This window comes from Megalops cyprinoides, chromosome 21, assembly GCF_013368585.1.
Source record: "Megalops cyprinoides isolate fMegCyp1 chromosome 21, fMegCyp1.pri, whole genome shotgun sequence".
Lineage (NCBI taxonomy): Eukaryota > Metazoa > Chordata > Actinopteri > Elopiformes > Megalopidae > Megalops > Megalops cyprinoides.
This window is the reverse complement of record NC_050603.1, coordinates 8,762,598-8,778,967: the sequence shown is the minus strand read 5'-3', so window position 1 is coordinate 8,778,967 and position 16,370 is coordinate 8,762,598. Positions and strand designations below refer to the sequence as shown.

At 41.9% G+C, this 16,370-nt stretch overlaps 1 protein-coding gene across 1 annotated transcript; it reads left to right on the top strand.

Moving 5' to 3' along the window:
- The first annotated feature begins 436 nt into the window (after positions 1 to 436).
- LOC118768721 (probable C-mannosyltransferase DPY19L4) lies at positions 437 to 15,989 on the top strand. The gene is made up of 20 exons (XM_036515601.1): positions 437 to 658; positions 2,272 to 2,394; positions 2,786 to 2,938; positions 3,268 to 3,392; positions 3,911 to 4,001; positions 4,116 to 4,237; positions 4,748 to 4,893; positions 5,292 to 5,415; positions 6,653 to 6,787; positions 8,025 to 8,156; positions 8,336 to 8,437; positions 8,685 to 8,758; positions 8,971 to 9,129; positions 9,258 to 9,377; positions 9,657 to 9,777; positions 10,121 to 10,177; positions 10,659 to 10,741; positions 11,258 to 11,390; positions 13,324 to 13,482; positions 14,125 to 15,989. The coding sequence occupies exons 1-20, from the start codon at positions 640 to 642 to the stop codon at positions 14,287 to 14,289; spliced, it is 2,343 nt and encodes a 780-aa protein (XP_036371494.1). The 5' UTR covers positions 437 to 639; the 3' UTR covers positions 14,290 to 15,989.
- Positions 15,990 to 16,370: the final 381 nt, after the last annotated feature.

The following is a 16,370-nucleotide window of genomic DNA, read 5'->3' as shown; positions in this document are numbered from 1 at the left end:
AATATAAGTCTTCAGATCTCATGGAAATAAGTTAAAACTCATGGCTGCCATGCTACATCAGATTTAGACCATTTTTCATTTTGATCAATATCATGAATATGTAAATACGTACGAGGTTACTAGAAGTCATTACTGATAATAATTGTAGTGACCAGTCGTGAAATAATTGCTGATTTTAGCCTGTAGCAAGTGTGACTACTAAGAATAGTATTGATAATTGTAAATTCATTAAGGACATTTCGAATGTTATTTTAACTGGCTGTAATTAAATTAGAACATGTAATTGAATTTTTATTTGAAAACTGAATTACTGATATGAACTGCCGCAAAGTGGATCAGTGGCAGGAGGGGCGGAGCGAACTTGTGTTCGGCTGTGCTTCGGATGTCTTCGGCATCTCCGGGGAGTCACGTGTTTAGACATAGGATGAGGAAGTAAGGTAATTGTTTGCAATATAGCTAGCTAGCTGGCTGGCTAGCTAGCTTTTAGTTAGAATGATTGTGTAGAAAGTTTTCTGGGCTGCAAATAACATTACAGACAGAAAATCGACAGGACACCTGGACATTTTCCCCCAAATTGTTCTGTCCGCTTTTTTATTCGAAATTGTAGCTAGGTGTTTGACGTTAGCACATGGAGCTGCCATGAATTTTTTAAACACCGGTAAGGAAACTAACGTTAAGTCAGGCAACTAGTTATTGCCTTAGCTAGCTACCTAACGTTAGTCATGCACGTAGTTTGCCATTTGTACATGGAACCCTGGAAATTCGTTTGCAAAGTCAGCGAGCGAGGTAGCAAGTTACCTTGCTAGTGTAGCTACAATGTTTTTGAGTTGGCTAGCTAGTTATTATTATTGTTTACTAGCTAGTCAGGTAGGTCCGCTTGCATGAAGAACTAGCTAGCTAACTGGCAACTACTCCACTGAGTTGAGCTAGCAAGATAAATAACCAATTAACGATAGGTGGCTGGTGGTTTTTTGTATTTCAAAGGTCAAATGAGAAAATAAACGTTGACAGGGGATAGTTGCCGAAGAACACCCACAACAGCTCATATTGTTTGGTATAATGGCATGTTGAATGTGATATAGTTACCTACATCTAAACGGTCTTTGAATGCACTGTCTTTTCTCTTTTATCTGTTTGCTAATGCAGTCCAGGCTCAAGTAAAAATAGGCTTGAGAAGATAGTCCGCATTAGCTGGGTAGCACAGAGATCAATGGGCAAACCATCAGTTTGCAGTCGTCGTTGAAAGGAAGTCCTGTCTTCTGAAGAAAACGTTTTCTGTGTCACAGGTGTACAGAGCGGAAAACGATCTGGAAATGTTCCATTTGCCACTATATACTTACACATACGTAAACATACTTAAATATTTATATAGTACGGTATTGGTTTTTGGGAGAAGAAGTTGACCAGTTGTGTTAAGTATGCACACAAGAAAATATTGGATGAATGTGTTTTTGTTTAGTAATACAGTTTTACAGTGATGTGAAGAAGGATGACATGACGATCCTTCGTAAAAAACAAACACATACGAACTTTGATGCACATGTTGTGATGTGACGATTCATAATAAAAATATCTGCATTTGTGCTGTACACAAATAAATGTTTCATGGTCCAGAGTGTAAAATTGTATGTCAGACCACATTTGTTTAAAATGTGTCCAACTAATTTTTTTTTTTTTGGTTGTAAGAAACTGTTCCTAACTAAATGAAGAAAATGTCGTGTTGTTAATGAGGCAGATGTGGTAACATGGTAATGTGTGTGAGTGATATCACTCCTATTACAGTAAATACCTCTGATGAATCTGATATCACAGTCTTTTGTATGATTGTGGGTGTGAAGAGGAAGCTGTCTGAGTTCAGTGGAATAACAATCAATACCACCCCCTGACTTCTTATTGAATTTATATTTGAAGGTTGAACCTGGTCATGGTAACAGGAGTATCTTTATATGTAATTGTTACCTTTTCAGTGAGAGTATGTCTGTGGCAGTGTTAGAGTTTTTATCATAGATTTGATGAACATTCAGGTTAGATGCAGTAACCTACATGTTGATTTGACAATCATCTATTGTTTTGTCCTTGTGATTTAAATTTTCTTTACTGACCCTCACCATAGAAGATGGTGTTGTGATAATCACTCACCATTGCATCCAATATGCACTTAGAATCTTTCATCATATGAAAATGGACCGTTATATGGGACGTCACATTTTTATAGAAAACACATCACCTTAATCACCCATGCAGGCAAATCTTTTCTTGTCTTGTGCCCAGGGGAAATGACAGAGCTGAGACACGGGCAGGAAGAGGCATGCAGAGAATCAGAGGTGAAGATTCAGGGGGGAAAGGAGCAGGAGGACCAGGAGTGTGCTGCAGATTCACAACACGAATGCAAAAGTAACTGCTCTTTATAGAAATGAAAAATGTTCTGTGGCTAGCTCAGTTTTTTTTTTCTTTTGGTAAATGAATAAGATGTTTGAGACAGAGAATCTAATGCGTCTGTTTTCGTTCCATGTGACATTCAGTTTTGCCAGTGTGAGTACCATACATGTGAAAATCTAATTGCACACACATCACACACAAGCTTTCAGTACCCACATTTTTTGGGTGTACATGCTGATATTCATGTAAACACAGGTTTTTATCACCATTTTGAACATTATCCTTTAAATTATCATTCATTTTCATGGTGAAGAAACTGTGCACGTTTTGAGAACATTGGTACCAGAGGCAATCTGAGCTGAGAGAAGGATGGAAATAATTGGTCTAATTCATACGGTCCTCTCAGCAGAAGATGGTGACTCCAAGGAGCAGGAGAAGGACTGTAAAGGCGATGACGATTCAGAAGTTGCTGCTACTCCAGAAACACAGAAGGAGAAGGAGAAGGAAGCAGCAGACTGCTCAAAGAACTCTGTCAGAAAGTCCCGTGATTCTGACAAATGTGAGTCAAAACAGTTCTCCTTATGTTAATTGGCTGTTTGGGGTTGTAAAGCCAGGGTGTCCGGTACCCAACTGAAAATATGGATTGGCGTCTATGTCAATAACATGTGGAAGTTTTAATATACAACTATTTCCCCAGGTCAGTGACTTTCTCACTTTTATCAGTCAGACATTTTACATACAGACAAAAGAATGGGGAGTGTAACCAATGAGTATTATCAATCTCTCCATGTGTCTACTGGTCTGCATCCATGTGTATGTAGGCTTGACTAAAGTGTAATTAAAAAAACAGTTGACAGTTGTTTGTGTTTGTTGTCATAATCTCCCCAGCGCTGCTGTTCCAGCGGTTGGTTAAGCTGTTTTTTGGTTGCCTAGCAGCAGTGACATGTGGCATGATGTATGCCGTGTACCTCTCCACATACCACGAGAGAAAATTCTGGTTCTCCAGCAGACAAGTGAGCAACATATTTTCTGTCACTCATTATTTGTCATCTTATTCAGAAAGAAGTAAACATGTGCTGGATTCCTCAGTATGGTCATGGTTCTTGAAACACACTACCTCTTGGTGTACCTCTCACCAAGCTGACTGCCCTGTTCTCTCTCAGTCTGCTTTCTGGTATGACATTCAATGTGGCCTAAGCAAGCCAAGTGGTAGTGTGTACTGTATAATGTGATATTGTGCAATGACTACAGAGTCAAGTAGGAAAAATTTGTGTATATTTATGTATGTTTTGTTGTTTAGATTGAGTAATTAGAAGATCACAAGGTGAATAATTTGCAATAACTTACTTTTATTTACTTTATTTTTTTTGAGTAATTAAAATTTGATTGCAAGGCTTACTCTTGTAGCCACTCATGTAAATAGTTGTCATGTCAGACTACTCTGAGTATTGTGAAACATATGTGGAATCTCTCAGTACTCAGTCTGCTGCTGGTCTTAGACAGTGTCCTTTAAGTGTTTGTTTTGTGTCAGGAACTGGAGCGTGAGATCACCTTCTTAGGTGGCAGTGGCCTCTACTATTATTACTACAAGCACATGCTGACAGTACCATCCTTCAAGAGAGGTAAGCAGAATGGTGTTTTTTGCGGTCTGACCACAATAGAAGGATGAGAAGCCCTTTTTGCTGCCTTCAGAAAGATCCCCGTCTTGATTTTGTTCTTTTTGCTGTTCTGTGCAGGGATGCATGAGCTAATGCGGGATAACAGAACTGTCTCCTCTCAGACCATCAATGCTGTGGAGCAGCTGTTTCTCTACCCAGAGCTCATCACCAGCTTCTTGTACAGAATCACAGGGAGCCAGGTCAGTCCCTCCCTCTCACTTTCAGAGACCTGACACAGGATCCACTGTGCATATCCATGCCTGCATTTTTGCACAATTGCTGTGATGTGAAGCCAAGGAGGAGATGAACCCAATCCAGAGCCAGACCCAGACCGCTGAGTGACAGACTAAGACTGCAACTGAGTTGTGCAAGGCCAAACCAGCCTTAACCTGAGACCAAAGATAAAGAGCTGTTAGATAAAGAGTTTTTGTGACTTATGGTAAACAAGGTACTAAGGGTGGCTCACTGCTCTTGACATATGTGTTTGTCCTCACTGGGTTTTTGATGCAGGCTCCTTGTTTTCTTCAGTAAGATTATAAGATGCAAGCATCGGGCATCTGCGCTCAAAACCGTGGGTATGATCAGACTAGCAAAGAATGACTGTTCTCCTGGATGATACTTATAAATTCATGTGCATTGTGACCTGGTATTGCCTAGCCGTGGTGGCGGTTTGGAGATGTGTGACGCCTGTCTTCTCCTTCACTTTGCAGGACGTGATAGAGCCAGTGTACTTCTACATCGGAGTGGTGTTCGGCCTGCAGGCGGTGTATGTGACCGCGCTCTTTGTGTCCAGCTGGGTCATGAGTGGCACTTGGGTGGCAGGCATGCTGGCGGTGGCGTGGTACGTCATCAACAGGTGAGACTGAGCGAGGGAGCTGCGCTTCCACTTGCGCGATGTCGTGCTTTCAGGAGTGTCAGTGAGCATAATCCATGTCACAGTGGGTTGGCATCAGGTGGGCTTCGCTTGGAATATGAGCTCCCTCCTCTTCCAGAAGGTAGCATCACGAATGTTCTGTTTATAATGACCACACAAAGCATTCCTGCCCTCCACTCCTGCACTTCCATGCTAGCTTTGGATGTTCTGTTTTAAACTATACCCCCTTTCAAGGATGCTCATAAGGAACTGTGGAAGCAGAACACTTACAGCTTCAAACATGAGCCAAACATAACCTTAAATCTGAAGCACAGAGAGCTGAATATCAGGTCACAGTAAATAGAAATTGTGTTGTGTTTTTTTTTTTTTTATGTCTCCAGACCGGACACAACCAAAGTGGACTATGCCATTCCATTAAGAGACAACTGGGCCCTGCCTTTCTTTGCCTGCCAGGTCATGGCCTTAACTGGATTCCTTAGGAATAGCATTAACTCTGCCACAGAGGTGAGCTCTCAGCGGAGACACCACACAGATTGAAACATCGTCACTAATGTTTGACATAAAAGCTGGGGAAAGATGAATGGTATCTTGTGAAACTGGGACATTCAGAATCTAAATTAATTTACTTGGGGAGTGCTTGTTGCCTCAATGTGCTTATTCAGTCTTAAAAGATTTTTCTGGGAAAATGGCCAAAAACATAGCCTAGATCTTGTGATTATCTCTGTCTCACAAACATTAATGTAGTCTTTGAAAGACTGGGAGCCTGAAAAAGTTGTGCATAAAGGAAAAGGGAAGACGTGAGCTGAACTTGGTGGTGAGGTGACGCTTGAGGTGCAGTAAATGGTTATCCTAAGTGTCAGACAAGGGATCAGTTCTATCTCTCAATTCATGTTCCAGCTTAAGCTCACTTTACTTTTCCCCCCATACTCTTTCAATCCCAGTTAAACGTTCTGTTAATAAGATTCTCGTTCGGTACAGATGTGAGTACCAGTCGATGAAACAATACTGAAAGTGTGCAGTTAAGTAATTTTCATATTGCCTACAGAGGGTGGCGGATAATGTAGTGTACACAGTGCTCATGAGGTAATTCAAAACCCTTGCTAAGTCCCTTTCTTCACATATTCATGGTATCTACCGTTATGAACCAAGCTCCAGGGTTTACCACAGTGGTGCAAGTAGCCGCAGCGCTTGCTGGACAGCAGCATACAGTCAGCTACAGTTTTGCTTAATAAGAGCCTTACGTCCGTCATGCACAAATCAAGATAAACAGCAGGACACGTGGGAGTAGTTACCGTGTTTCAGTCATTATTCCACTGGATGCTGGGCCAGTGAGTCTAGATTGAACACTGGGGTATTTGTAGGCCTACCTAGTGTCTGTGACAGCAGCATTTTTCCTCTAGATGGATTTTGTACTTACTCGGCTCATATAGGTAGTCTAAATGAATTGCTTGTTGACTTGATGCTGACTGCAACATTATTTACTTGCCTTACAGGCACTCTTATCCGGGGCAATGCGCATATTTAGGAGTGATTCATTTAAAAAGGTCTATATATACACACTCTGAAGCAATTTAGATGAAGCACTCAGCTCAAGGGTAGAGACGCGCCTTACTTAGGAGTGGAACCTACAGCCTTCTGAGTAGTTTAGTTAAGCACCGTAAAAACCATAGGGAATGCAGACGTGTCTGACGAATGCGTTCCCGCACTCCCGAGTTTCAGCCCAGTCCATATGTATTTCCAGACCTTCTGCTATCTCCTGATGGGGGCCTCCACCTTCACCTTCATCCTGATCTGGGAGCACAGCCACTACGTCCTCTTTGTCCAAGGCCTGGCCCTCTTCCTGCTTGACTGCTTCGACCTGGTGCAGCCTCGCAAGGTAGCGTCACCCCAAAGGGGAGCCGATGCCTCATGCGCGTGCCGCGCTCCGTCCGCGTGGCGTCGCACCGTCGCTCGAAAAGCGGCCCTTCACGCCGTCATTACAGCAGCGCGGGCTTGATGTTGTTAGCCTTCTCAGCGAACACAGCACACACACACTCTCTCCCAATTCTGGAGAGCAGTAGCTGTCCCAAAGTATGAACATATAGTATACACGGGCGGCAGTGTAGCATGGTGGTTAAGGAGCAGGACTCGTAACCGAAAGGTTGCCGGTTCAATCCCCGCTGGGACACTGCTGCTGTACCCTTGGGCAAGGTACTTAACCCACAATTGCCTCAGTAAATATCCAGCTGTATAAATGGATAACATTGTAAAGAACTGTAACCTATGTAAGTCGCTTTGGATAAAAGCGTCTGCCAAATGAATAAATGTAAATGTAAATTGAAGCACAAACTGACTCCAGGGAGGAGGTTCTTTATCTGTTTGTCAGTACAGGCTGCGTTTTAAAAGAGGACTGAGTGCTTGACCTCGGTGTAAGAATCATGAACAGTGAAGATTGCGCAGCTGTGTCGCATGTGTTCTCTGCTTGCCTTATTCCAGCTGTGAGACCCCACGCAGTGCAGCTGCTGTCTGATGGACCTCCTCCAGCAGTCACTGAGCCTGTGACACAAAATCACTCTTAAGATGCCGGTAGATCTATTCTAGGACTTATTGTATTCTTTTTTTCACTAGCAAAGTATTTGCGGTTCTGTTAAATTCAAGTTCCTCCTTCAAAATTCAAAAATTCGCCAGTGCACTGTGAATGCGTTGCACTAGGCATGGGTGGGGATTCACCACAAGCCTACTGTAGAATCCAGATTTTATGTCTTGAGACTAACTCTCAACTATTAATGAACTGAGCCAAGGTCATTCAGAAGCATTAACCTACATAGCTTACATGGTGTTTGTTATCTATCTAGCTAGCTGGCCCTCTGCTGAAGCAGTTTAGGCTTGCTCAGGTATCTTTCTGTGGGTAGAGCAGTGACCCCTTTGGGATTTATATATCTGCAACACTCAGACTGCAAGCCCAGTTCCATAACCATGCACAGCCAAGTATGAATTTTCGTGAGCTGCGTTGTAGCCCAAGCCCAAATGTACTGTGTAGGTCTCAGAGAAGCGTTGGCAACATTGCATGAAGTATTTGTCCCTTTGTTTGTTCTGTATAAAGAAAGCAGTGCTGTCCTCTGTTGCTTTCCCAGATGGGAGACATTCATAAGGTGTACCTGAGCTCGGTCTTCCTGGCCTACATGCTGCAGTTCCAGAACCCCGTCCTGCTCAGCTCTCCGCTGCTCAGCCTCCTCACCGGCTCTGTGCTGGCCAGGTACCTGCAGGTAGGCCCGAAATCACCTGTTAATGAGAAACCACAAGGCCAGCTGAGAATGTGGAGTCCCACAGGAGCAGTGTAGTAGTGGAGTAGTGTAGCAGTGTAGCAGTGTAGTAGTGTAGCAGTGTAGTATGGGTTTATCAGTTCTTATCAGGAGCTGTAATGTCCTTCCTCCTGTCCTTTCAGCACAACATGAAGATAGGCTCCCCAGTAGCCAGGTTAATGAAGATCCTGCTGCATTTCTACCTAGTTTTTACTATTGGAATCACTTTCAGCTACATGGTCAAGGTAAGAGTTACAGGCCCCCCAAACTTTATCACAGGGTTTTGTTAGCTTTAACACTGTGTGGATCATGTTGATTTACCAAAAGAATGTGTAAATATACAAGATTTTTTTGTATAAGTATACAAGAATATTTCTTTTTTTGTACTTGGTAATTATTTTGGATTGCTGGTGATATACTGTGTAGTGTGTTTGATAATGTAGCCTCCATCACACTTGGTATGTCATTTTGTCTATGTCCTCTTATTTTTAGAGAATCATGCCAGTTGATGAAAGTGACCATATGCTAAAATTTCTTGAAGTAAAATTTGGGCTCAACACAACAACGTGAGTCTCTCATTTAACTTCACAGTAAGATTGTCTGAAACATTTATTGATTTTGATTTTGAAGAGTACCCCTGAAGAATATGTTTTTAAAGAGAGATTTCTTGCTGATTGTTGAGATTTTTTTTGTATTGCATCGTCAGTATGTAAGACAGAAAGTGTAAAAAGCCATTACTTTGTAAGGAGACACTCATACAAGCCGCACTGTCCTTCAGGGACTTTGTGACCAACTTGCTGCTATGTCAGGAGGGCTTCCAGGCACCTAGCCAGGACTTCTTCCTGCGCCTGACCCAGGCCTCAGTGCTGCCCTTCTACATGCTGGTGCTTGTAGTGTGCCTGCTGTCCACTTTGCAAGTCATCTACAGGAGGCTCAGGTCAGCCCGGTGCACTAACCTTGTGTAAAAATGTAGCTGTTTTACTGTGTTAATGCTGTGACTCCGGTTGTTCATGCTGCTGTTGTTTCTTTTGTTTTTCATGGCGGAAATGGTTGTACTCCGAACAGTGGAGAACCAATGAAATCCAACCTGAAGTTGGAAGATGGGCGAATAGGAGAGCAGCCAGAGGTCATCTACCACGTGTTCCACACACTGCTATTCGGGCTGCTGGCGATGGTTTTTGAGGGGTACGTTGAAAAAGAAAGTGAACTTAAAAGGGTGATGGTTGAGTCAAAAGCAATGATAAATGTAATGAAATTCAATGACGCACAAATGATATCATATAATATGTCTTATTCAGACAAAGCATTGTCCTCTTTTTGGTCTGGCTGGTCAGATTTCTCCACATTTGATTTGGCTGCAGGTGCGTTCAGTTGCATTTCAGACGTTGGGAGCACATGCCATATTGTATTGGGTTAGACATGTGTTTTGACTGTGTCTCTTTCTCAATGTTCCTACCCCTGCAGGATGAAGTATCTGTGGACACCCTACGTCTGCATGTTTACGGCGTTTGGTGTGTGCTCTCCAGAGCTCTGGATGACTGTGTTCAAGTGGCTAAAGCTCAAGTCAGTCCATCCAGTGGTCCTGGTAAGACAGCTGCCTCCCCCTAGAGCCTTCTCTCTCCAGGCTTGCATTACAGTGCTGGCTAACAGCTGAGAATGTCCTGTCAGAAATAGGACAGACTGGGCAGCTTCCACTGTTGGTACCAGGCCATATTATTAAATTAATTCATTTATATGCTGTCTTGAATAAAATCACACTTGCAGTGTTTTACAGTCTTACTGTGGTTCACACATGTGGTCCCTAACATGGCTGAATATGTGTGGATTTTGATTAAACTCGGTACACATCCTGACTGATCCCCAGAACCCCATTAATTTGGGGCCTGGTCAGTATCAACTGATTATTGACTCTTGATTTGATCCAACAGGCTCTAATATTGAGTACAGCAGTTCCTACAATTATTGGATTCAGTTTGTGGCGGGAGGTGAGTTTTGCATTACATTTCTGGTATGTTAAAATAATTTCCAGTAATGTGTAGTAATGTGTAGTAATGTGCAACTGCGGTAACACTGTGGAAGTGTGAATTGGTACTATGATACTGTCTGCACAAAAGAAGAAGTAACAAAATATCTTATGTTCAATATACATGATTTAGATTAGGACTACAGTAGTCTTGAAATGTAGATTGACCCTTGATACAGTGTAAATAAATTTTAATATTACTTTTATGTGAAGCTTTGGCCATGTGCGTGCTGAAATTGTCAGTTCACAGAAATGCAGACAGAACAGTGGAGAGTTACACGTGTCTGTGATATGTAATATTATCTCCAACAACACTATTAAAATTGTTGCCACTTCTCTGGTATTCAGCTATCATCCATTAAAAAGTGGTTCCTGGCAATGGGAAACACAGCGGATACTGTGAGCTCTGTCGCTGACACATGTGTGTCTCCCCCCGTGTGCAGTACTTTCCGCGGGTGATTACAGAATTGTCTGAGCTGCAGGAGTTCTACGATCCAGACACTGTGGAGCTAATGAACTGGATTAAGTAAGGAAAGCTGATCATTTGGTCCTCTGACACACTGCTCATCACAGAGTCCTTTGTTATGTCCCGATGTTAGATGTAAACTTTACAATCCAGCATACAATTTTTTGCATGCTATCCGTTTATACAGCTGGATATTTACTGAGGCAGTTGTGGGTTAAGTACATAGCCCAAGGGTACAGCAGCAGTGCCCCAGCAGAGAATCGAACTAGGAACCTGCTCCTTACCACTATGCTACACTGCTACCCATACACCCCGAATACATAGAAATACGACACACTTTATAGCTGCTCACACTTTACAGTCTCACTTTTGCAAGACATTTTTTTTTTGTTTTGTTTTTGGTCCAGTCTGTGTAATAAGTCATAAGTACTTTTCGATAAATTTAACGAAAAAAAAAAAATTTACATTATTTTCGAAAGCTCCACAGAGTGTCCCTTAATGTGCGCTGTGTGTTTGGTAAAGTGCCTTTGATGTGCGGTACAGCTGCGCTGATTCTCCTCTGCGTGGGTCTTTCAGGAGGCAGGCCCCGATGACGGCAGTGTTTGCAGGCAGCCCTCAGCTGATGGGGGCGGTGAAGCTGTGCTCCGGCTGGACCGTGACCAGCCTGCCCCTGTACACTGACATCAACCTGCTCAGGAGGAGTGAGAATGTACGTTTCCCCCATTACCAAGGCAAATAATATCCCAATAACCTGACAGATACATCATTACACTACATTACATCATTTAGCAGACGTTCTTGCCCAGAGCGACTTCCAAATAAGTGTATCACTATGCTAAGAGCAGTTATTGAGAAGTATTACAAGAGGTCAGTAAGATAAAAGTGTTAAAGTGCTAAGTGAAAGTGCTAAACTAACAGCTTTAATACAGGTTGTTATACCGCTGGTCCACTTTAACACCATCACATCATCTTGCTGTACTTTTCTAAAGAAAAGAAATGACCTGATTTTAATGGACAGTTAACTGTGGCGTAACGCTGATGGATAGGAGCACGAATTTTGCAAAGTCCAGTATATGTAAAGTGTAAGATCTCGAGCCTGGAAACCTTGGGGGTTGTGACAAAGACTGGAAAATCTACAGGCCAGTCAAGTGCAATCTTGGACAAGGAATGATATGGAACTCTAGTTAGGTAGGGTGTGTTATCTCTCTCTTCAGAACTGCCGACACTGCCCTGTTTGACATCCGATCCAAGTGTGCATTGTAAGTTAAAATAAAACAGCAACAGCTCGTTGCTGTCACATTTCCATTCGAACGTCCGTCTGAATTACCTTGATTAATTCCGTGATTGACTCTTGACTATTGAAACAAAATTATTTAAATCATTGTGATCAAAAAAACGATCCAAAAGATAGTTTTGCTTATTCCTCATTGTTATTGAGGAAAACAAAACAAATCCAAAACAAGATCCTGTTTGTTCTTCGGCATTGCTGCAGTACAGAAAGGTAAGACACGCTTTAGCTAGCTAGTTACATACTGTGGCAGTATAATTCTACTTGTTGTTGTTTGTCAAAACTGTGTAGTTATTTAGCAAGGTAGTTAATCATGTTTTTCTGATGATTTACAACAAGATTGGGATTCGTGAATGATGTACTTTACCTATAGCTAGATATGTTGATCTGGCTAGCTCCTAGCTTCACTTGTACTAGTGCATGTTCTGGTGGCAGTTTCTTTGAAAGTTTTACTTTTTGTTGTTCAGATTGTTCAGGGCCACATTTAGGTAAACTGCCCAGAGTCTGGGCAATACATGTTTTCAGAAATTCATTTCAGCACAAAGAAAGTACAAAATGGATAATCAGGATTTTGCCTTCATTTGAAAGCCCCACGTCCTCTTTTCCGGAGGCCAGCTAATCTATGATCTGCGTGTGTCCCCCTCAGAACCACACCCATAAGCATTCCAGACACCCCAAGTGACAAGGACAACAAGGGGCTTTACCAGTGCCCACTGCCATGCCAGCTTCATTTGTGCACACAGCATTATAATATTTAACTTGTTTGCTAACCTCTATCAGATTTCATCAAAAATTGTAATTAGTTGTTAACTAAAACGTAATTGATTAATTAGTGAGATTAATCAACTAATCACTACAGCCCTAATTGGTACTGCCTACCAATTATCATCTGTTGAGTTTTCACATGCTTTTATTTTGTTACGTTTCTTATTCTACATGGCATTTTGTCATTTTATATGTGACTGATGGTACGCAGCAGGAGACTAAATTAGATGAGCGATATCAGCAGGACCCTGCACCCATCTCGAGTGACTGCTGTCTGCTTCACCCTCTCTTCTTGACTTAGGACCCTGATTTAACTATTTGTAAAGGAGTCTGTAACATCCAGACATCCACGTCAGGGCAGAGCATAAAAGCTGACAAGTACCCTGGCTCGGCCTTGTGTCTGGGATGGCTCAGTGTTTCTCCTAATTGGACATTTGCTACGTATTATTAAAAGTGTTCTCTCTCTGTATGTTTTTTTTTGTTTCATTTACGCTTCATTTATATTTCGTTATCAGGTCTCGCAACCTCTTGCGTTTCTGTGGGGGGGGGACACAGTCATGATGCGTTTTATGTTTTTGATGCGCTGCAGATTTACCAGGTCTATGCAATGAGGTCCGCAGAGGATGTCTACAAGATCCTCACGTCGTACAAGGCCAACTACGTGATCATCGAGGAGACAGTCTGCAGTGAGATGAGCGCCGTCAAGGGCTGCAGAATAAAGGACCTGCTGGACGTGTCCAACGGTCATGTGAGTCCCAGACCGGCCACTGAAAAAACTGGGCACCGTGAAAAGACAGTACTAGTCTTTTAGTCAGTCTCGGCTCGCTTTCGCAAACACATTTTTCCAGACATCTGCGGTGCTCACCTCAAAGCCTGATGGGTAGTGAAGGCTGGCCCAGAGTCTATCCATTGTTGTATATGCAAAGGATTGCAGCTTCTTTATATTCACCCGAAAACTTGACTCGCCTTTCTTTATGTGTGTGTGCTTTTTGTGGACTGTTTGAGGGCATTTGCCTCAGTTAGACCTTAGCCACCCTTAAACATTTTTACAAACCAAACATCTGCATTTTACATTTTGTTTTTTTTTTGTCTCCCAATTAAATCAAACATATTTAACGTAGACAAAACTGACAGCACTCTGTGGTCGAAAAAGGTAAAGATGTGAAACCACATTTCTGTTTGCTGCATTGGTATGACATTCCAATTAAGTAGCCTTTTTTGTCTGTTGTTATCAAGCAGCTGGGCTACTGCAGTGGTACACAACCTAAATACACAGTTAAAGCACCCTTTGTTCATGCCCTCATTTATCTGTAGTGATCAGAAAGGGAATAATGTTGTCTCTGTACGTGGTATTAAATACTCATGTGTTTGTGATGTACATTGCTCGCAGGTGGTGTATGAGAAAGGAGAGATGTACGCCTTCTCCAAATACAGGCGATTCTGCCACGAGATTAAGATGAACTACTCACCCTACATCAACTACTTCACCCGGGTCTTCTGGAACCGCTCCTACCACGTCTACAAAGTCAACTCGGTCATCTCCTTCCAGTACTGAGGCGTAGCGGAGGCCTCCTCTCTCAGCTGGGGTTGTCTCTTGTCTGTTTTCACAGAGACAACTGTTACACTCCACATGCATAATCTTAGCAAGCACTATGGCATTTTGCTGGGAATGGGGAAAACAAATGGGGCAGTTGTGCTCCAACAAGCAGGCAGCATAGTTAGAACATTTTGTGTGCTTGTCAGTATTCCAAAATGTTGGTTTAAGATTCTAGTTAGTTAGCTGATGTTGTTAGTCAGATGAACATATTTGGCTTCCATGCTTCGCTGTGATGTGTTCATGTGGCCTTGGGAGTAATTGTGTTTTGTCACAAGATGATATAAGTCAATGAGAGTGTTTGTGTGGTTGTGCTTGTCTTGGGATGCACGTTTGTGATCAAGTGATGAAGGTAAGTTTGTGTGTGTGTGTGTGTAAGTGAGAGAGAGAGTGTGTGCAGGTGTGTCTATGCATGTGTGCCTGGCCGTCAATGGGTTGTGTGTACGCCATGAACGTTACTTCTTTATGTGTATGTCAGAACCAAAAGTTGATCTGAAATGATTTTATCCCTCAATCATCAGCTCAAATGATGTGTGTTAGTCTACATTGATAAGGATGGTGTCTGAGAGCAGAATGCTTTAATTCACAACTCTACAGTCTGGACAAGCTGCTCGTAGTCTGGAGACAGAGTGTGTTCTTGTTTCTGTTTGTGAGGGTTCATAAATTACGTGGTAAATGGAGATCCATTTAACTTGAGACAAAATGACTCTCCACTGCCTAGTGTGTGTTTTTTCACATGGGAGGTGCTTTTATCAGACGTTCCAGGTTGCCTAGGAAACAGTCTAACTTGACATACATAAAATCAATATTCTATTCTCAAAAAGGTGTGAAAAAAAAACTGATTCTGAGTAACTGAAACAACTGAATAACTGAAAATTACTGAAGCTATGTATTTGTCAGTACAGTCCTACTCCCTGTCCCTCTGGTGTAATATGATTTTTTTTTTATGCAAGACTTACATTTAGTGCATGTGTGCTGTTTTAAACTTATTCAGTTTATATTTTCTGTTCTCCCACAAGCTAGTCATATATATTTGCTGATTTATTGTTTTGTTTAGTTTTTTTTTTTGTTTGTTTGTTTTGGCCATACTGCCTGGTTCACCTCTGTATGGAGTGAATGGGGGAAAAATGCACATGAGGACAAGCGGTGCTCACCTCAAAGCCTGATGGGTAGTGAAGGCTGGCCCAGAGTCTATCCATTGTTGTATATGCAAAGGATTGCAGCTTCTTTATATTCACCCAAAAACTTGACTCGTCTTTCTTTATGTGTGTGTGTTTTTTGTGGACTGTTTGAGGGCATTCGCCTCAGTTAGACCTTAGCCACCCTTAAACATTTTTACTGTAATAAATTTTGCATGACAAGAAGTTCTAGGTCAGAAGTCATCGCAAAATGGAGCTCACAACAGCCAGGCCTGTGTAGCAGGGCTCTCTCCTTTCAATAATGTCTCACGTAAGTAGATGTTTGTATTGCTGAATTGTCATGTTACTGTACTGTGAAAGGTTCTGGACCTGGAATGCCTACTTCTGCGTAACTTTTTTTGGTAGGCTGAAATTCTAAAATGGGCATTTTAGTGTATTCTTAAATAGCAGCAGAGAAACCCTGGACTCTATCTACAATTAAATGGTTTTTATTTTGTCATGCTTTGTGGTGCTTAATTCATGACTCTGTGCTTGGTGCTTAATTAAACTGCAATATTACTGTTGGCCTAGTTTGAAATTGTATATTCAGAAACTTCATACAATTTTCTTCTACTTACACTGAGGAATGTCTTTGTAGTTCAACTAACATCTGTAGTATAATTAGAATGTTGTGATTAATCTGAACGATTTTTAAGTTGAATCAAAGTCATAAAATTGTATTATTTGTCTATAATGTCATTAAATGAAAGGATGTTTTCAGTAAAATAACATTCTGCAGGCCTTAAAAGCTTTTAAAACTAGGCCTTAAGACCATTAGGAGTACAGAGCTCAGAGGCTTGTGGTGCCCAGAATCATGAATGACTGATGATTTGTCTCCTAAACTAATAAAACATTACGGTTTGC